Source organism: Pelophylax lessonae, assembly GCF_965119305.1.
Source record: "Pelophylax lessonae genome assembly, chromosome: 3".
NCBI classification, from domain to species: domain Eukaryota; kingdom Metazoa; phylum Chordata; class Amphibia; order Anura; family Ranidae; genus Pelophylax; species Pelophylax lessonae.
This window is the reverse complement of record NC_138770.1, coordinates 33,092,492-33,114,195: the sequence shown is the minus strand read 5'-3', so window position 1 is coordinate 33,114,195 and position 21,704 is coordinate 33,092,492. Positions and strand designations below refer to the sequence as shown.

The 21,704-nt window shown below is 43.2% G+C and overlaps 2 protein-coding genes across 2 annotated transcripts in view; both read left to right on the top strand.

Moving 5' to 3' along the window:
• Positions 1-2,341, top strand: part of LOC309549936 (uncharacterized protein) — a gene marked incomplete at its 3' end in the record, with an annotated part of 37,682 nt that extends 35,341 nt beyond the window's left edge. The window contains exon 4 of the mRNA XM_082250419.1: positions 2,046-2,341. Coding sequence (XP_082106545.1) covers positions 2,046-2,341 — 296 coding nt within the window. The remainder of the gene's footprint in view (positions 1-2,045) is intronic.
• LOC309550274 (uncharacterized protein) overlaps positions 1-21,704 on the top strand; it is a gene marked incomplete at both ends in the record, with an annotated part of 1,476,097 nt that overhangs the window by 185,098 nt on the left and 1,269,295 nt on the right. The window contains 1 exon segment of the mRNA XM_082250681.1: positions 5,901-6,740. Coding sequence (XP_082106807.1) covers positions 5,901-6,740 — 840 coding nt within the window.

Genomic DNA, 21,704 nt, shown 5'->3' with positions numbered 1-21,704 from the left:
AGCTGCTGGGCCTGCATCCCTTTCGACATGTTCCTATTGGGAGTATCTCTCCAAAAATGACATTTTTGTTGCCAGATGGGATGCCAGAAATCTGACTTGTATCTTAGGCAGACTTCTGGGAAAATCAGTGAGCCAATCACACAAACAGGAAATGATGTTTCTGGGGGTGTGGTCAGTATACATTCTGTGTACAGAGCAGCTACAGGTAGCCAAATTTCATTTTCTAGAAAATTACAACATCTGCAGATTAAAAAGGAAAGGTAATTTTTAATAACATTCAATTACAATATGATTTGTGTCGCAATTGTATACGCTATATTGTTTTTTCTTTATTTGTTGATTTTTTTTCCCCACGAAAGTGGAGTTACCCTTTAATAAAACACAGACCTGAATGGAGAGGTGAGGAGGATTCTGGGACGTCACATAACATCACTCTTATCTCTATTAATAAAACACAGACCTGACTGGAGAGGTGAGGAGGATTCTGGGAGGTCACATGACATCACTCTTATCTCTATTAATAAAACACAGACCTGACCTGAGAGGTGAGGAGGATTCTGGGAGGTCACATGACATCTCTCATCTCTATTAATAAAACACAGACCTGACCGGAGAGGTGAGGGGGATTCTGGGAAGTCATATGTCATCACTTTTTTGTTTTTATTTAAATCAAAATTTTACATTTTATTAATTTTCAAAAACAGAAAATACAAATACATTTCTATAATCTTACTAAAACCCTTACCCAGAAACCCTTCTCCCCAGATCCCTCCCACTTCCCATTCCACTCGGTAATACTCATCTTGTCGTCTATTTTACCACCTCCTTTTCTTCTTAATCTACCCATATTCTACCCTCATACTCTAATTCGTCCAGATTTCTAAATATTTACTCGTCTTCTTGAACTCCGCCCACTTAACCCACTTGTTTGAGAAACTCTCCGTCTGGTCTCCTGGTCTGCTTCCCATGTATTCCATATTGTATATTCAACTCTTTTATACCAATCTCTAATTGTAAGACTTTTTAAGTTTTAGCCAATTTTTTGGAATTGCCCCCTTTGCTGCGTTCAATAAGTTGGGACTATCGTGCTTTCATTTTTTTTTTTTTTGATTTACCATTTTTGTGAAATAAGCAAACCTACGGGTCATTAGTAATATCTACACCTGTAATTTCCTCAATGTATTGTTGAACCTCCTGCCTTATCCCTATTAATAAAAACACAGACCTGACCGGAGAGGTGAGGAGGATTCTCAGAAGATTCTTAGAAGGACACAAGGACCTCTACAAGGACGTCATGATGGAGAATCAGCCGCCCCTCACATCACCGGGTAAGAGGAGACTTTATTGTAAAGGAGAGAGCAGTACGGAGGGTCCACCTAGATCCCCCATCATATGATAAACACATAGAAAAAATGTATTCAGTCAGTGTGTGTGTTTCCTACAGATGGATCCAGTAATGGGAACCCACCAGAGAGATGTCCCATTCCTCTGTATTCCCGGGATTCCACACAGGAAGGTCACACCATCCCCCACCATCATCAGGTAGGTGAAGATGGATCTCGAGATCGTAAAAGTGATCTGACTGTATGAAAATATATTCCACTTTTAGGTATAAGGTCATTTGTGCTCACATTTTTAACAAACCATTCCCTGCTATTTTGTTTGTTTAGAATGAAAATCTGATATATATAAAAGATGAGGTTAAAGAGGAAGAAGAGACGTATGTGAGGGGTGATCAGCAGTTCAGGGAAGAGGTTGGGATGATGGACAAAGTTAAAGAGGAGGAGACTTCTCCAGACATCAGCACAGGTGAGTGATGGCCACTAATTACAAAAACTGTTTGGGTATATGGATTGATGTTTGAGGATCTGTAGATCCACTTCTACAAAGACGTCATGATGGAGAATCAGCCGCCCCTCACATCACCGGGTAAGAGGAGACTTTATTGTAAAGGAGAGAGCAGTACGGAGGATCCACCTAGATCCCCCATCATCTGATAAACACATAGAAACAATGTATTCAGTCAGTGTGTGTGTTTCCTACAGATGGATCCAGTAATGGGAACCCACCAGAGAGATGTCCCCGTCCTCTGTATTCCCGGGATTCCACACAAGTCAACATTAAAGAAGAGATAAAAGAGGAGGATGATGAGGATTTTGTAATGGAGGAGGCAGAGTTTCCAAAAGGTCACAGAAAGCAGTACCAGGACACCATGGTGGAGTCATCCAGTTACAGAAACCCACCAGAGAGATGTCCCCGTCTTCTGTATTCCCGGGATTCCACACAGGAAGATCACACCATCCATCACCATCATCAGGTAGATGAGAATGTAGGAAAGTGATCCCAAGTCCTAAGAGATATCATTCTTCTATTATTATTATTTTGTATTTAATATTATTTCTGCCATTTTGTTGGTTTAGGATGAAGATCTTATAAATGTACAAATTGGGGTTATAAAGGAAAAGACGTATGTGAGGGGTGATCAGCATTTTACAGAGGAGGTTGGGATGATGGACGCAGTTAAAGAGGAAGAAACTTCTCCAGATATCAGCTCGGGTAATTATGGAAGAATGGGTTAAAGCTTACTTAGTGATGTTTGGTTGGGTGGCATCATTGATCTGGTTAGTTGTCATAGTTTGGTTTTGTGATTGCACCCAGTTCTACCACCGATCTCTTTTAAACTTCAAAATCCTCGACCGACATATATGACTCCTGAAAAATTCCTATTTTTTTACTTTTATTGCTTTGCCACATATCCATTCCTCAATATAACGTCCTATCCCAAACAAATCAGGTGAAAATACTGTACACCATATGAAAGGTCCTTCTTCATTCCTTAATATAACATTATGTGCCCAACAAATGACGAGAAGATACTGTACACTAGGGATAGACTGATATGGTTTTTTCAGGGCCGATACCAATATTTTCACAAGGTATCGGCCGATATGGGCCGATATTTTGTACATTTAAAGTTTAAAAAAATTAAGACAAATTTTGACACAAATCTGGTACTGAACATGTTAATTTTTGTTCAGTGCTTAATGGCTGGCTGGCTGGCACCTTGTGGTGGGTGGGTGTCTGGCACATGGGCTGTGGGTGGCTGGCTGGTACAGGGCCTGTGGGTGGCTGGCTGGTACAGGGCTTATGGGTGGCTGGCACCCTATCTGTGGGTGGCTGGCTGTCTGGCACCCTGTGGTGGGTGGCTGGCTGTCTGGCACACTTGGCTGGCACAGGGGCTGTAGGTGGCTGGCTGGTACAGGGACTGTGGGTGGTTGGCTGGCTGGTATAGGGCCAGTGGGTGGGTGGCTGGCTGGCTCACTGGTACAGTGCCTGTGGCTGGCTGACTGGTACAGGGCCTGTGGCTTGCTGGCTGGTACAGGGCTTATGGATGTGGGTGGCTGGCTGGCACCAGGCTGCTGCGGATGGGTGTATTGCTGTGATACACTCCCATGAGACTAGTCCTGACTCCAGACGAGGCTGTCCAAGGCGAGGGAGGTGGCCTAAGAAGACAAAAATATCAGCAATATCGGCCAGTTCCGGGGCCGATACCGATATATCGGGGAAAGTGCATATCGGCCACGCCGATAATCGGTCTATCCCTACTGTACACCACATAAAAGGTCCATCTCCATTCCTCAATATAACGTCATGTTCCCAACCATAACATTGTCGTCATTTCAATAGCATTATTACTTAGTGATGTTTGGTTGGGTAAGGTTGTATGATAGATCCATGTCAGATCTCTTCTAAACTTTGAAATGCTCGACCAACATACACTGCTCCAAAGAATGAAAGGAACACTTTGAAAACACATCAATGGGAAAAATATCATGCTGGATATCTATATTGGTATGGACTGGGTAGTGTGTTAGGATTTATACTGGTATGGACTGGGTAATGTGTTAGGATCTATACTGGTATGGACTGGGTAACGTGTTAGGAAGGAAAGGATGCCACATAGTTTGATGGATATGAAAATTATCGCCCTACAGAGGGCTGAATTCAAAGACACCCCGAAAATCAAAGTGAAAAAATGATGCAGCAGGCGAGTCCATTTTAGTGAAATGTCATTGCAGGACCTCAGAATGGTCCTCATGAGTGTGTATGGCCCCCACGTGCTTGTATGCATGCCTGACAACGTTGGGGAATGCTCCTAATGAGACGACGGATGGTGTCCTGGGGTATTTCCTCCCAGATCTGGACCAGGGCATCACTGAGCTCCTGAACAGACTGAGGTGCAACCTGGGGGCATCGGATGGACTGAAACAGAATGTCCCAGAGGTGTTCTATTGCATTCAGGTCAGGCGAGCGTGGGGGCCATTCAATGGTATCAATTCCTTCATCCTCCAGGAACTGGCAGCATACTCTCACCACATAAGGCCAGACATTGTTGTGCACCAGGAGGAACCCAGGACCCATTGCACCAGCATAGGGTCTGACAATGGGTCCAAGGATTTCATCCCAATACCTAATGGCAGTCAGGGTGCCATTGTCTATCCTGTAGAGGTCTGTGTGTCCCTCCATGGATACCCCTCCCCCAGACCATCACTGACCCACCACCCAACCGGTCATGCTGAACGATGTTACAGGCAACATAATGTTCTCCACGGGTTCTCCAGACCCTTTCACGTCTGTCACATGTGCTCAGGGTGAACCTGCTCTCATCTGTGAAAAGCACAGGGTGCCAGTGGTGGAGCTGCCAATTCTGGTGTTCAATGGAAAATGCCAATCGAGCTCCACAGTGCCGGGCAGTGAGCACAGGGACCACTAGAGGACGTCGGGCCTCAGGCCACCCTCATGAAGTCTGTTTCTGATTGTTTGGTCAGAGACATTCACACCAGTGTCCTGCTGGAGGTCATTTTGTAGGGCTCTGGCAGTGCTCATCCTGTTCCTCCTTGAACAAAGGAGCAGATACCGGTCCTGCTGATGGGTTAAGGACCTTCTACGGCCCTGTCCAGCTCTCCTAGAGTAACTGCCTGTCTCCTGGAATCTCCTCCATGCTCCTGAGACTGTGCTGGGAGACACAGCAAACCTTCTGGCAATGGGAATTATTGATGAGCCATCCTGGAGGAGTTGGGCTGCCTGTGCAACCTCTATAGGGTCCAGGTATGGCCTCATGCTACCAGTAGTGACACTGACCCCAGCCAAATGCAAAACTAGTGACAAACACTCAGAAAAGATGAGTAGGGAAAATGTCAGTGGCCTCCACCTGTAAAACCATTCCTGTTTTGGAGGTCATCTCATTGTTGCCCATCTAGTGCACCTGTTGGTAACAACCCCCTCTGCTACTTGACTGAGCAGATGAATATCCCAGGAGTTTCCCTGACTTGATGCTATACTCTGATTATAAAGTGTTGAGCAGTGTATATGAGTGTGGAAAACTCTTGGTAATTTTTCTTGTCTTCTGACAGACGGACACTGTGGTGGGAATAGAAGGACATCGGAGGAAGATGTGACTACAGAAGATAATGACATGGCATCGTCTCCAGAAGTAAATCCCGTTCCTCATAATATACATGACAGACCTCACCATTGGAGGAGATCATTGGAATCTCCTGATACTTCACATAGTCCTCTAATATCTGACAGTGCCGACGGGTGCGGGAAACCATCTCATCTCAGGGAATCTTCTTTATACCATACAGGAGAGAATTCATTCTCATGTTCAGAGTGCGGGAAATGTTTTAAAAAGAAAAGAAACCTTCTTAGCCATCAGAGAATACACACAGGGGAGCATCTCTATTCATGTTCCGAGTGCGGTAAAGGTTTTAATCATAAAGAAAGCCTTCTTAGCCATCAGAGAATACACACAGGTGACCTTCCCTATTCATGTTCAGAGTGCGAGAAATGTTTTAGTCACAAAATATACCTTCTTCAGCACCAGATAATTCACACAGGGGAGCGTCCCTTTTCATGTTCAGAGTGCGGAAAATGTTTTAGTCGAAAAGGAATCCTTCTTAGCCATCAGATAAAACACACAGGTGAGCATCCCTATTCATGTTCAGAGTGTGGGAAATGTTTTAAATACAAAGGAAACCTTCTTCGCCACCAGAGAATGCACACAGGTGGGATTCCATTTTCATGTTCAGAGTGCGGAAAATGTTTTAGTCAAAAAGTAAACCTTCTTAGCCATCAGAGAAAACACACAGGTGAGCGTCCCTATTCATGTTCAGAGTGCGGGAAATGTTTTAGTCACAAAACATGCCTTCTTAAGCATCAGAGAATTCACACAGGGGAGCGTCCCTTTTCATGTTCAGAGTGCGGAAAATGTTTTAGTCAAAAAGAAAGCCTTCTTAGCCATCAGAGAATACACACAGGTGAGCTTCCCTATTCATGTTCAGAGTGCGGAAAATGTTTTAATAATAAAGGAAACCTACTTAGCCATCAGAGAATACACACAGGTGAGCTTCCCTATTCATGTTCAGAGTGCGGGAAATGTTTTAAAAATAAAGGAAACCTACTTATCCATCAGAGAATACACACAGGTGAGCTTCCCTATTCATGTTCAGAGTGCGGGAAATTTTTTAATGAAAAAAGAAACCTTCTTAGACATCAGAGAATACACACAGGTGAGCGTCCTTATTCCTGTTCAGAGTGCGGGAAATGTTTTAATAGTAAAAGAAACCTACTTATCCATCAGAGAACACACACAGGTGAGCGTCCCTATTCATGTTCAGAATGTGGGAAATGTTTTAATCAGAAAGTAAACCTTCTTAGGCATCAGAGAATACACACAGGTGAGCTTCCCTATTCATGTTCAGAGTGCGGGAAATGTTTTAATCAGAAAGTAAACCTTCTTAGCCATCAGAGAATACACACAGGTGAGCGTCCTTTTTAATGTTACGAGTGGGGGAAATGTTTTCCAAACAAAGGTTTATTTCTTAGAAACCAGAAAGTTCATACGGGTGAGCGTCCTATTTCATGTTCAGAGTGCGGGAAATGTTTCACTCCTTATGTACGCTTCAAACGGAAAAGAATTCACACTTTTATATTAGAGGCTCCATTTTCATGTACAGAGTGCAGGAAAGTGTAAAAATAAAGGAAATATAATGAAACATCAGAGTACGCCCCCTGCTGGTACTACGGGAAATGGACGCTGGATTGTAACGGGTGGAACTGTTTAGTCCATAAACAAATGTGAAACCACCACAGTCCACTCAGGGTTGGTTTACACCCGCATCGCCCTCTGACCCACTGTGGGGTTGGCAGGCAGCTGGGAGCCCTTATGTTAACCCTTTATCTTCCATTGGTGAACCTTTTTTATTGGTTGCTTCATGTTGTTGCTCCTTTTTGATTTATTGAAGTAGCTGGCTTTTTATTGGTCCAACCAATGTATGATTATTAATACATTTGACACATTTGTTAATTCTATTATAAAAGATTAAAGCATTAAGATTTAAACATTACTGTGTGGTAATCGCTTATTCTGATCTTGTACAATAAAAATTCTTTGTACAATATTCTGTACCGAATCTTCTTTTTTACCAATGATTAGATGATCGGTGATTGGAATGTGATCAGTTCATAGAGAGTCATCCATTGGGGTTTTATTAGTGAGATGGAGAGTGGAGAAGGCACCACATTTACAGCCATTGGAGGCCCTTTCTAAAGCCCTAAACATTTGGCAACCTGTCTATGACATTAGTCTTCCAAACTCTATCTCACTGAGCTAAGGCCAGAAGAGTTCCAGGAGTTCTTCTCTGTCCACAGTTCCCAAACCAAAAGGAGACATCCACCACATCTTCAATCTTAAGGCCCTAAATGTCCTCAGCTGGGCTCAGGAGTTCCGCATACAATGCACCAGGTTATAGCCTCTCTCTTTATCAGGGATACTTTTTGTTTTGACCACCCACATACATGTACTGCAGCCGGGCGGCTGTTCTGGACAGAATCACCTACCTGTACGTCATCTGTATTTCCAGGTCTGGGGCCAGAAGAGTTCCAGAAGTTCTACTCTGATCACAGTTCCAAAACCAAAAGGACATATCCACCACATCTTTGATCTTAAGGCCTTAAATGTCCTCAGCTGGGCACAGGAGGCCCTAAATGTCCTCAGGTGGGCCAAGGAGTTCTGCATGCAATCCACCAGGTCATAGTCTCTCTCTCTTTATCAGGGCGACTTCTGTTTTTTTTGACCACCCCACGTACATGTACTGCGGCAGGGCGGACGTTCTGCACAAAATCATGTACCTGTATGTTAACTGCATTTTCAGGTCTGAGGCTATAACAATTCCAGGAGTTCTTCTCTGTCCACAGTTGCCAAACAAAAGGAGACATCCACCACATCTTCAATCTTAAGGCCCTAAATGTCCTCAGTTGGGCCCAGGAGCAGGGCCGGCGCCAGGATTTTTGTGTACATAGGCGAAGGAGCATTTTTGTGCCCCCCCCCCCCCCACCATTCTTCCATCCCAGACAGCAGCACTGCCGGGAGGATGAGACTCAGAACCTGTATAAGCCCCTTCATCAGAATCCACAGAGTTCCCCTTTATACTGTAATGGGAAACTCTGATGAAAAGGAGCTCTGTGCACCCTGATTTAAGAGGAGTACACTGGCAACTCTGATCAAAGGGGGCTCTGATGACAAACGCCCCCTTACATCAGGGTTCCTATTTGCACCAGAGTTTGGAGAATTCCCCTCACAATATACAGTGCCTTGCGAAAGTATTCGGCCCCCTTGAACTTTGCGACCTTTTGCCACATTTCAGGCTTCAAACTTAAAGATCTAAAACTGTAATTTTTTGTGAAGAATCAACAACAAGTGGGACACAATCATGAAGTGGAACGAAATTTATTGGATATTTCAAACTTTTTTAACAAATAAAAAACGGAAAAATTGGGCGTGCAAAATTATTCAGCCCCCTTAAGTTAATACTTTGTAGCGCCACCTTTTGCTGCGATTACAGCTGTAAGTCGCTTGGGGTATGTCTCTATCAGTTTTGCACATGGAGAGACTGAAATTTTTGCCCTTTCCTCCTTGCAAAACAGCTCGAACTCAGTGAGATTGGATGGAGAGCGTTTGTGAACAGCAGTTTTCACTTCTTTCCACAGATTCTCGATTGGATTTGAACAGGTCTGGACTTTGATTTGGCCATTATAACACCTGGATATGTTTATTTGTGAACCATTCCATTGTAGATTTTGCTTTATGTTTTGGATCATTGTCTTGTTGGAAGACAAATCTCCGTCCCAGTCTCAGGTCTTTTGCAGACTCCATCAGGTTTTCTTCCAGAATGGTCCTGTATTTGGCTCCATCCATCTTCCCATCAATTTTAACCATCTTCCCTGTCCCTGCTGAAGAAAATCAGGCCCAAACCATGATGCTGCCACCACCATGTTTGACAGTGGGGATGGTGTGTTCAGGGTGATGAGCTGTGTTGCTTTTACACCAAACATAACGTTTTGCATTGTTGCCACAAAGTTTTATTTTGGTTTCATCTGACCAGAGCACCTTCTTCCACATGTTTGGTGTGTCTCCCAGGTGGCTTGTGGCAAACTTTAAACGACACTTTTTATGGATATCTTTAAGAAATGGCTTTCTTCTTGCCACTCTTCCATAAAGGCCGATTTGTGCAGTATACGACTGATTGTTGTCCTATGGACAGAGTCTTCCACCTCAGCTGTAGATCTCTGCAGTTCATCCAGAGTGATCATGGGCCTCTTGGCTGCATCTCTGATCAGTTTTCTCCTTGTATGAGCTGAAAGTTTAGAAGGACGGCCAGGTCTTCGTAGATTTGCAGTGGTCTGATACTCCTTCCATTTCAATATTATCGCTTGCACAGTGCTCCTTGGGATGTTTAAAGCTTGGGAAATCTTTTTGTATCCAAATCCAGCTTTAAACTTCTCCACAACAGTATCTCGGACCTGCCTGGTGTGTTCCTTGTTCTTCATGATGCTCTCTGCGTGTTTTACATGGACCTCTGAGACTATCACAGTGCAGGTGCATTTAAACGGAGACTTGATTACACACAGGTGTATTCTATTTATCATCATTAGTCATTTAGGTCAACATTGGATCATTCAGAGATCCTCACTGAACTTCTGGAGAGAGTTTGCTGCACTGAAAGTAAAGGGGCTGAATAATTTTGCACGCCCAATTTTTCTGTTTTTTATTTGTTAACAAAGTTTGAAATATCCAATAAATTTAGTTCCACTTCATGATTGTGTCCCACTTGTTGTTAATTCTTCACAAAACATTACAGTTTTATATCTTTATGTTTGAAGCCTGAAATGTGGCAAAAGGTGGAAAAGTTCAAGGGGGCCGAATACTTTAGTAAGGCATTGTATATGGTGCCAAAACAGTTTGCGCAGCACTTTACAATGTGAGTGCACACAATACAGGAGGAATCAGAGGGTCCTGCTCATTAGGGCTTACAATATAAGAGGGAGGGTCAAGTGATACAAAAGGTAATACCTGTGGGGGATGGAGAAAATAAATGTACAGTTGTTAGGTGTGGGCAAGATAGGCTTCTCTGAAGAGATGAGTTTTCAGGGATGGGCTAAAAGTGGACAGAGAAGGAGATAGCCAGACAGATTGGGGTAGGGAGTTCCAGAGGATCAGAGAGGCTCTGGAGAAGTCCTGGAGGTGAGCATGGGATGAGGTGACAAGGGCGCTAGAGAGCAGGAGGCCTTAGGAGGAAAGAAGCAAATTATTTTGGTTGGTAATTAGAGACCAGGTTAGTGATATGGCTGGGGGTGGAGTTGTGGGTGTCTTTGAAGTTTTTGTTAGTATTTTGAATTTAATTAGTTGGATGAGTGGCAACCAATGTAGGGATTGGCAGAGAGGAGTAGCAGACACAGAGTGGTTGGTAAGGTGGATGAGCCTGTCGGCAGCATTCATGATGGACTGAAGGGGGGAAAGCCTATGTAAAGGTAAACCAATGAGGAGGGAGTTGCAGTAGTCAAGGTGGGAGATTACCAGGGAGTTGATTAGAAGCATTGTGGTGTCATTGGTTAGGAAGGGGCGTATTTCCCCAGTAATCCTCCAGGACGGTCACATGAGAGATAGACTCCACCTCCTGCAGGAAACACAAGCACACAAGTTTAAAACAGGCCGCCCTAGGCTGCCCCCTCAGTTCTTGTGTTTCCTGCGCCCTGCAAACACCGGCACCAAGAGGATAATTCCCCAGTTTTGTTATTTTAGGCCTGGAAATAGGTATTTTACCCATGGCAGGCATCCCTGGGTACCTCCTTCACCCCCCCGTGTTACAGCTGACGAGGCAGTCAGTCACAGGCTCCGGGGTAAAGGAGGGAGGGGGGGTGAAAAGAGTGGAAAAAAAACCCCAGTATCCTGGAACCCGTACAAACTCCCACTGCTAGAAAGGTAAGTGTAATCCGGTAGTTGGAAGTGAGGGGGTTCCAAAGAGAGGTATTTCCCTTTGTGCCTTCCATCCCCTCTTTAGACTAAGCTGGGGATGGGAGAAGAGCCATGAGGACACCTACTGGGGCGCCAGTGGAATTCCCGCAGTCTGCTGCCATTCCTCCAAGCCTCCAGGCGGGCTCGCGTGGCAGAAGGGGGTGACGGGTTTCTCTCTCTTCTCCCGCTCCATGCTGTTGTCAGGGCACCCCGTCCGCGGCATCTATCTGTATAGGAACGCCGGACCAGATGTGAGGTCACTAAGATGGCGCCGCCACTGGAAGTGGACGGTCGGCCATCTTAGGTTTGGGCAAAACACAGCACGACTAGGGCAGGCGCCCTTACCCTAACCGAGGGCGAGGCCTACGCATTTCTTGCGTGAAATTGGAAAATAAAAACAAGCCCTGAACACAGCAGCAGCGGTTTTTCACTTCAGACTCCAGAAGTGACCCCCCTCCAGGATGTTTCAATGGCAGAGGACCAGACCAGACTACCAGAGGCTGCGGAGCCTATCCCCAGCTCTCATACGGTAAGGAGGAAGGGGGATGAATGGGAAGACTGTCCTGATGGCCTGCTCTCCCATTTTTATCTATATCTTTATGGGGGTACGTTTTAATAGGGGGAGAGTAGTCTGAGGTCCCCTTTGCTGACTCCCTCTTTCTCTCTCTCCCCCCTCCCCCTTTCTCTTGCTTTCCTTTTTCTCAGGCTTCCCTTCTGCCTTGGCTTCTGTGATCTTTGTACTTCCTCACAGCCTAAAGGTCAGGAACTGACCGAAGTGACGGACAAACCAAAAAAGAAAAAATACTCTGTGGAGCAAAGATCTCACCCGAAAGCGACAAATTACCATGCAAGCTGCTAGTGTTAAATTCATGTTAAGCTTGAGCCATGAAATAATCTACGCCAATCAGGTTTGCATTCGTCTACATATGTTTACTCAGAATATACGCCATACAGCGGTTCACACCATCCTTCAATGGATGTGTGACACAGATTAAATTTGTTACAGACTTTTTATAATACATAAATGGGCACAAGCCCAAGTTACAGACTATACAAAGTTTCACAATATTGCACAAGATTTCATAATACAGTCTAATTACACATACGGTCATCCTGACAATATAATGACGTTGAGTGAAAAGTTAGTCTGACAATTAAAAATTATTGATTGGGGGCTTTTTACATTTTACGGTAATAAGGGGCTTGTTTTCATAAACATCTCTTTCCGGGAATCTTATCATTTGTGGAAGAACATTTCATGTTATACTTGACACATATTCATAATAAAGACAACATAACAAACAGACTCAGACTGAAATCCTAAAACGTATTATTTTGAAAGTATATTCAAGGATTAAGAGGGGACTCTAGACTGCCATACTGAATATGGATATATGAACATATAATATAAAAGTCTTTAAGAGTCCTCAATATATTTTCATCTTGACAGGTCCCTCCTGAGTTTAGAATTCATCTGTGTCTTTTCTTTTAAACTTCTTCTGTGTCTTTAGGTTGGCTTTCGGGTATGCAAGTAACCATCTCATGGGCCGTCTTTATGCGAGGCCTCGAGAGCTCAAAAGAACCAGTATTAGTACGAGCAGTAGCCATTTTCATACAACATTTGCATAGCATTGGTACACATTTAACTACCAGCATAATCAATACTATAACTCCAACAATATACAGGACACCATGCAATATACCTGCGAACCACCCTCCAATACCAGTAAACCAGTTGGCAGGATTTAGCCAAGAGAGTCAACTTTCCCAGCTACCTCCAATCCAAGCGGTTTCGGTATGTTCCTTACAAAAATAAAGCTTTCGTATCATTTCCTATGTAATTGCAGCATGAGGTTCCCACTACGGTACACATTCCTCCCTGACTAGCAGTAAGGTAATCCAACACCAGCCGGTGTTGCAAAACCTCCTTTTTAACCATTTTTAATTCAGTGGCCATTAATATGAAATTTCTGTCATACAGAGCAATTATGTTAAAGCCTTAAATCAGCTAAATCTATAATAAAACTGAAAGCCTTTTTAATACAACATCTATGGGACTCAACATTAATATCATCATCATTTCTTTCTGGGCCTTCATTCTGGGTTGGAATAGGTGCTAGTATTTCAAGATTAGTCTCTTCTTCAGTGTCATCTGCCATTTGTCCGAGGGTAGCCTGTACTGGAATATCCTGTTCAGTGAGGGCTCTTTTGAAGAAATGGGCAGGAATTTTATGCAATTGCGTCTCTTTAAACTCATTGTCACTCATGTACCATGTAGCAGGCACATTAATAACTTCAAATTATTCTGGCGTGAATGTTGGCGGTGTGTGAAATCATGCAATTCCTGATATCGATCTGTACTCCACATAAAATCTTTACCATCAAACCAATACCTGACATCCGCATTATCCATTCACTGAGAGTCTCCAATTGCTCGATCAGTATTCTTGAAACCTTTCTCAAGTAGTTCTGGTGGATAAATACGGGTAAAGTTAATACATACTGCTGGTATTCTCATTGGGGCATTGGTAAATAGCAGCAGTGAAATGGCCTTGTCAACCATCTTAGCACTGATATTGCTAAAGTGAGCACCGTCCTCTATCTCAGCTAGGGTACTGGGTATACCTAGTAAGGGCAAAGTCTTGTGTGAGATAGGTGAATGTGTGCATATCCAACACTTAGTGATTTCCAACTTCTTGGCAGCTTGCAACTGCATTGCCACAAAGGAATTATAGAAGGGTTGTCTCAACTTAGCATGTAAGTCTCTCTTCAGCCTTTGATCAAATCCAGACTCTGGGGTAATGTGTAACTTTTTAGTCATTACAGTAGCATTGAGGAAAAAGGTATCATGCGTCTCACCTTTTTTTATCATGCGAGTCCATTCATACATCATGACCGTGATCCACACCAAGGCTCCTCCACTTAGGATAATTCCTCAGAGATGCATATCAGCTCTAGGTACTGTAAGAGACATTCTTCCGTATTCGTAGTCTTCTGGCTCGAGCCTGAATCAATGATGGAGATGACCTAGAAGGTAAAGGTACAGAAAAGTCCTTGCCAGCAGTACACTGGCCTGTATGTTTGTTCAAAGTCACTGCTTTCTTACAATGGGAACCATGCACCCAATATTTGTAGTCTTTTAGCTTTACAGCTGTGGGAGACACAAAAATAATCTGGAACGGTCCTTTCCACTTAGGGGACAGAGTAGTCTTCAGGGTGTGATTCTTGATGTACACCCACTCTCCAGATTTTAGTCCATGAGTCTTTTCACTTAGGTCCACTGGTTGTCCTGCTTTGGAAAAAGTATCAGAAAACACATTTGTGTTAAAGTCTTAAAGTCACTGTTTCTGATGTTACAGAAGCTGTAGGAAGTCTTTTAGGAGGGCGCCCAAACAATATATGTTCTCCTTAGGGGTAGTCCTGATAGTTGCTAGGGCTATAGGCAATGCTTCTACCCATGTGCTCTTTCCATTAGTAGTCATCTTGGCCAGATACCTCTTTAGGGTTTGATTACTGCGTTCCACCATCCCACTAATCTGTGGTCTATATGTGGTGTGTAACTGTTGTTTCAGACCTAAGATATCTACTACCTCTGCTATTAGTTTGTTATCAAAGTGTGTACCTCTGTCTGAAGAGATCACAGCTCCCATACCAAACCTAGGAATCAATTCTCTAGTAAGACACTTAACTACTGTTCTGGCATCCTTATTTGTAAACTAAAAGATACTTAAATCGGCCACAAGGGGGCATATCTGAGAAGTCAATCTACACAATTTTGAAACGGCTCCTCAGTATGCGGAATGTGTTTCATAGGGGTAGGCACTGGTTTACCTATGTTATGCATTTGACATACAGCACATTCATCAACTTGTTTAGCAGCATATGTGTAAAAACCTGGTGCCCACCACTGTTTGTTCATAATCCCTCCTGTTGAGACATGGCAAGGCCCATGGCTCAAAGCCAACAATGAAGGAAAAAGAGTCGGTGGAGCAACCAGTTTATCATTCAACCTCCACAGGCCATCTGGTCCGCAAACAGCTCCTTTGACAGACCAAGTGGATTGGCGGGGTGAATTCTCCTGTAGGGCCTTGATAACCCCATGGTCCACTTGAAGATTTGTGACCAAAAATATAGGGACTACATGTGGCTGATAAGAGTGAATAGCTTCTTTTGCATATTTATCTGCCAAAACATTCCCAACCGATACACTGTCATTAAACCCGGTATGTACTTTACATTTAATTACTGTTACTTTAAGAGGCGATTGGACTGCAAACAACAGTCTAACAATTAACTCTTTGTGCTGAATGCGTGTTCCTGTTACTATCAGATAACCCCTTTCCTGCCATAATTGTGCAAAGCTGTGCAATATACCCACAGCATAAGCAGAATCACTGTAGATATTTACCGTATCTAATTCTGCTAGCTCCAATGCAACACAGAGAGCTGTAAGTTCCGCAGCCTGCGCTGACTTAGAATTTAGCAGAATTTCAGTATGCAGTAGTCGGCTCTCACCGTTTACTACCACACAGGCAGCTAATGTTAACCCATCAGGTCATCTGAGGGATGAGCCATCTACCAACAAGTCTGCACATACAGGCAGACCAGCAATGGATTCATCCTGAAGATCAGATCTGGGTTTTGTTACTTCATCAATAAAGGTAGCACAATCATGTATTAGGTATTCAGAACCATCAATTTCCTCACCGTCAGTTTCCGATAGAAAAATAGCTGGATTCAGAGTCTGGCAGCGCTGAATTTTTAGATTAGAAGCTGATAAAAAAATTAAATGATAATGTGCTATCCTTTGTACTGTGAAGTGTTTAGTATAGGCACTATTTAACATAGCCTTCAAATGATGGGGGCACATCAAATACAAAGTGTTGCCTAATACAATGTCTACAGTTTTTTTTTCAACCAGTAGGGCAGTCGCCGCTACTGATTTTAGACATCCAGGTAGCCCTCTGCAACGCTGTCCAATGGTTAACTGTAGTATCCCACTGGGCGATGTCTGGCACAGAAGTGTTGCGTTAACACCCCATTCGCATTTGTCCATTTATTTCTGTGCAAAATAAATAGAAATCTTTGCTATAGTCTGACAAACCAAGACTGGGCACTGTTAGCAAAGATTGCTTGATTTGTTTAAATGCTTCCATAACTGAAGGGGTTAACTCTTCCGAAGTGAATTTATAATTGCTTTTTGTTTGTCCATTTAATAATTCCTGTAGGGGTCCTACACTGCCCCTCTTTGGATCTCCAGTTCTCCCTTTTGGCCTGGGGGACCCCAAAATTGGAAATGTACACTATTCCTGACGGGGGATAAGGGGGTTCCATCACCTGTACTGTAGAAACTGACATTCCCCTGGGTTTATGTACCTTTTCCTTTACCGCAGGGACTTGCATATTCATTATTTTAGTTTTTTCCTTTCTCTCTATTTTTTCCTTAACATTTCACAAGCTATCTGTGCTATGTCAACCAACTCAGGGACAGGTTTAATTCTCCAGCCCGCTATGCGGAGCTCCATTTTCTTTTCTAATCTCAGACAACAATCCACTTACAAAAATATTTATCACTTTAGGTTGTTTCATGCCATCTTCACTTTCAGTCACCTAATCACTATGCTTCTATATAGCATCTTTGAATCTATTCCAATAGTTCAACATCTCCTCACCTTCCTTCTAAACAACATCCAATAACATTCACATATCCTGTCCTTTATCAAACATACTTGTTACCCATTCCTTTGGAATTTCATTGTATCAATCTTTGCTTCATACGTATTTTGGCCATCTGCCTGTATCCTCAATATCCCTGATTCATGTGTACTTATTTATTTATTTACTGCAAATGTGTTCCATACATACGCATATATATATATATATATATATATATATATATATATATATATATATATATATATATTTTTTTTTTTTTTTCCTCAGATACTGCACAATCACTCAAAATCCACATATCTATATATGTAGCTTACTGAGTTTTCTCCATTCACATCAACCTTTTGTACCATTTCTTTAAGACACTTGGCAATGTTTGGGAGATTTTCTACAATTACCCCAATTTCTTGGGGTTTCTAAGGGACATAAACTTTCCCTATCCTTGCTGTATACTAACCTCCATCACCTATTTTTAAGGGCATTTCTACACCAGGTCAGTTACCCGGACTGAAAAACAAGAAACAAAGATGGCTTTGTCTCCTCGTCCATTAGGACGCTAAAAAAAACGCATTACTTCACTGTAAAAGTGAGTAGCATCGGATGGTATGGCCATCAGTAAAGATGGCACATCAGATACCACTTGTATGCTAAAATCAGATAAAACTATAAAACTTAAAACATTTTTTTTTTGGCTCCGTGCCAAACCTACAAAAAAAACGTTCTTCTTTTTTTTTTTCTCGTGTCATTTTTACAAAAACCTGACCAGAGGTTCCCCTCCTTCAATAGAGGACACCCCTAAAATACCATTCAAAAACTATAATCAGATAAAAAGTTAATCTGATTTGAAATTTTTGGCTCGGTGCCAACAGGGTCCAATGGTCACACTAATTGCGGTAACCCTTTCTGTGCAAAAATAAATTCCATAACTATGACGGGAACGAAGATATTTATTGTTGAACCCTCTCTTGGCAAGTAGCCAATTTTCAAAATTTTGCAGCAGAGCTACCTTTCATACAGGGACTTATGAGCAAAATGTAAATTCTCATTATCTACAATTCTATATATAAAAAATAACCTCAAAGTGTCCTGCCAACTACGGCGAACTATGTTTTCCCTGATAAAACTGTTTCTATTACTCTTCCTTATCTATTTGTTAAAGTAGCTTTTTCTGAACACATTTTATAGGGAGGGGCTTCACCTATATATTTTTTCCTTCCCGTGCTGCTAGACATTTAATTCCCCCACAATCAGACATTTTAAATAGCAAGTTAAACAAGGCATCAATTTTTAGGCATACTCAAAATAGCCCTCTGGTGGCCACCATTTAGAGGGATCCTCTTCATACACTTTTTTAGTAATTTTGCACCATTTTACATGATGTTTGAGGGCGTCTGGATCACCGCTCACCATCATCTTAACGATGGGTGCACCTGAATGCAATTTAGCAACATTTAAGCCTGTTGTCTTTGCTATTTTTAATACATTTTTGCTTTAGTTTTTTAAGCCCTAAGTCATTCATAATGGGCAAAACATTCTTATCAATTAAATTTCCCATTTTATTATTTCTCGTTACCACTTTTTTTTTTTTTTTTTTTTGGAAAACAAACGTTTATTGGGTTCACATAATAACAACAAAACAAACGTATGCAGTCAGCACACCAGGTCACATCACATCAGTAGTATATAATACAACATTGTCACATAAGGTACAGAAATCAGGCAAGAAAAAGAAAAAGAACAAAATACATGCCCATGGGGGGAAATAGCATCGCACACAGGCAAGTATAACAGCAAGTATAACTGAAACCCCATCCCATAGCGTCCATGAGTATAAGCAGGGTACACAAGGCTCACCACAATCCCAGAGATCACCCAGGAGAACAGGTGTCAGAGGACTGAAGCCTTTCTCGTTACCACTTTAAGAAATGACAATATTTGGAGATTCTGGGATCAAGAACTCCGTTTCTTTATCACTACGGCTGTGCACCAATCAGCCACCAGGTACTTTATCATTACGACATGTCTTTAATCTGTTCTATTGCTCGTTTGGACGTCTCCAAAACGAGTGAATATAGGCGAGTCTCTCTTACTCCCTAATCCAAAGAACACTCAGCAGATTACACAGACACTGGGGTTCAAGGCAATACCTGCCCTAATACCTCCACATTTGTCTTTCAACACCACACACACACAATCCAGAAAATAATAATATCTCTGCTGAAATCGTCCCTTATATATATATTGTAATTTCTTGTAATAAGGACAATTAAAAAAATATTTTTTTAGAAAATAATATTTTTCATACATAGTATTTCCTATTGGTAGCATTTAATAATCTCAGTAACCATACACAGACAGAATGCAATTAAATTCAAAGGATACGTGTTACCTTTCGTAGCCGCACTTACCCCAACCGGCACACCACCACACATCAGAAAAAGACAGTTTTTCATCATGAGAAATAAAAATGTTTTCTCACCTGAGGCCTCTGTGCTGTCCCTCCTGTTGTACGGTGGCAACCGGCGGGTTTTGATGAGGTCAGAAAAACACGATTAGGGGTCACCAAATGTTAAATTCATTTTAGGTTCAAATGTTAAGTTTGAGCCATGAAATAATCTACGCCAATCAGGTTTGCATCTGTTCAGGTAAGCTTTACTGAGATTACATGCGCAAGGACCACATCTCATACAGAAATAGAGAATGTGATGACATATACATTTTTGATACATCCTTTTATAGAAAATTATCACATTAAAGTCTATGGCGGGCACAAACCCAAAAATATAGTCATACAAGATTACACAATATTTCATTAACAGCCATAATACAGCCTTTGTTGATTATTTTAGCAAAGTCTTGGTCATCTTGCTCTAGGAGAAGGAAGGGCATATGACAATTAAAAATGATGGATAATATGCAATTAATGGCCGGTTACTGGAACTATCATTATCTAAGCTAATATATATTTGTTTATCTGTTATTCTGGAAAGTTAGGGAAGTTCTCTTGGCTGGACATTTCATGTTAAAGTTGACACATATTCATAATAAAAGACAACATAATAAGACTAAAGACTGAATTTCTGAAAACTACGATGTTTAAATATATTCAGGGATTAAAAGGGGACTCTAGACTGCTATACTGATACATGAATACATAATATAAAAGTCTTTAAGAGTCCTCGATATATTTTCATCTTGACAATACAATTCAACACAATGAACTCTTAGATGGGCCCAAAGATTTGACGTATTTTTGGTTTTTGCAGTTATTGATCTCATGCTCACATTGTTTTTGCAAGTGTTGCACAGTGCTGCTGATTTTCTTGAAGATGGAGAAGATAAATAGTCCCAGACCACACTTTTAATTTTTCTATCTGCATCCATCTCCATTGAAAATTGAAAGACACAAATTAAATTGAATCAAAGCTTAAAAAAACTGACTGGCTGGCACCCTGTGGTGGGTGTCTGGCTGACATCCTTTGGTGGGTGTCTGGCTGACACCCTATGGTGGGTGGCTGGCTGGCTGGCATCTTGTGGTGGGTGACTGGCTGGCTGGCACCCTGTGGTGGGTGGGTGGCTGGCTGGCACCCTGTGGGGGGTGGCTGGCTGGCACCCTTTGGTGGGTGGCTGGCTGGCAACTTGTGCTGGGTGGCTGGCTGGTACCCTTTGGTGGGTGGCTGGCTGGCAACCTGTGCTGGGTGGCTGGCTGGCACCCTTTGGTGGCTGGATGGCACCCTTTGGTGGGTGGCTTGCTGGCAACCTTTGGTGGGTGTCTGGCTGGTTGGCACCCTTTGGTGGGTGGCTGGCTGGCACCCTTTGGTGCCTGGCTTGCTGGCACCCTTTGGTGGGTGGCTGGCTGGCTGGCTGGCACCAATTGGTGGCTGGCTTGCTGGCCACCTTCGGTGGCTGGCTAGCTGGCACCCTTTGGTGGCTGGCTGGCACCCTGTGGTGGGTGGCTGGCTGGCTGGCACCCTTTGGTGGCTGGCTGGCTGGCACCCTTTGGTGACTGGCTGGCTGGTACCCTTTGGTGGCTGGCTGGCTGGTACCCTTTGGTGACTGGCTGGCTGGCACCCTTTGGTAGCTGGCTTGCACCCTGTGTGGTGTGTGGCTGGCTGGCACCCTTTGGTGGCTGGCTAGCTGGCACCCCATGTGGTGGGTGGCTGGTTGGTACAGGCAGGGCTTGTGACTGGCTGGCTGGTAAGGGCCTGTGGGTGTGTGCGGGTGGCTGGCTGGCTGGCACCGGGCAGCTGTGGGTGGGTGGCCGCGGCGGCTGTGTTACACACTGTGCACTGTGACTGGTCACAGTACTTGTACTGTATGATTGATTTGAGAAGAATCACTCACAGTCCCGACTGTGCACTGCAGAGACTCCAGTATGTGGCCACGGCGGCTGTAACACAAGTGTGCGCACTGTGAGACTCCAAAACGAGGCTGAGGGAGGTGGCCTAAGAAGGCCGCAGAAGCTATCCCAGACTCACAGTGCGCGGAGGCGCGTGGCGCAACATACGCAATGATGTCACGGCAATATCGGTAACTGCCGGGGCCGATTCCGATATATCGGGGAAAGTGCATATCGGCCCCCCATAATCAGTCGATCTCTACTCCAAACTGTGGCCCAGGGGTCAGATTCCCTTTGCTTGCTTTTATCTGGCCCTTGGGGCACGATTTCTCTCAC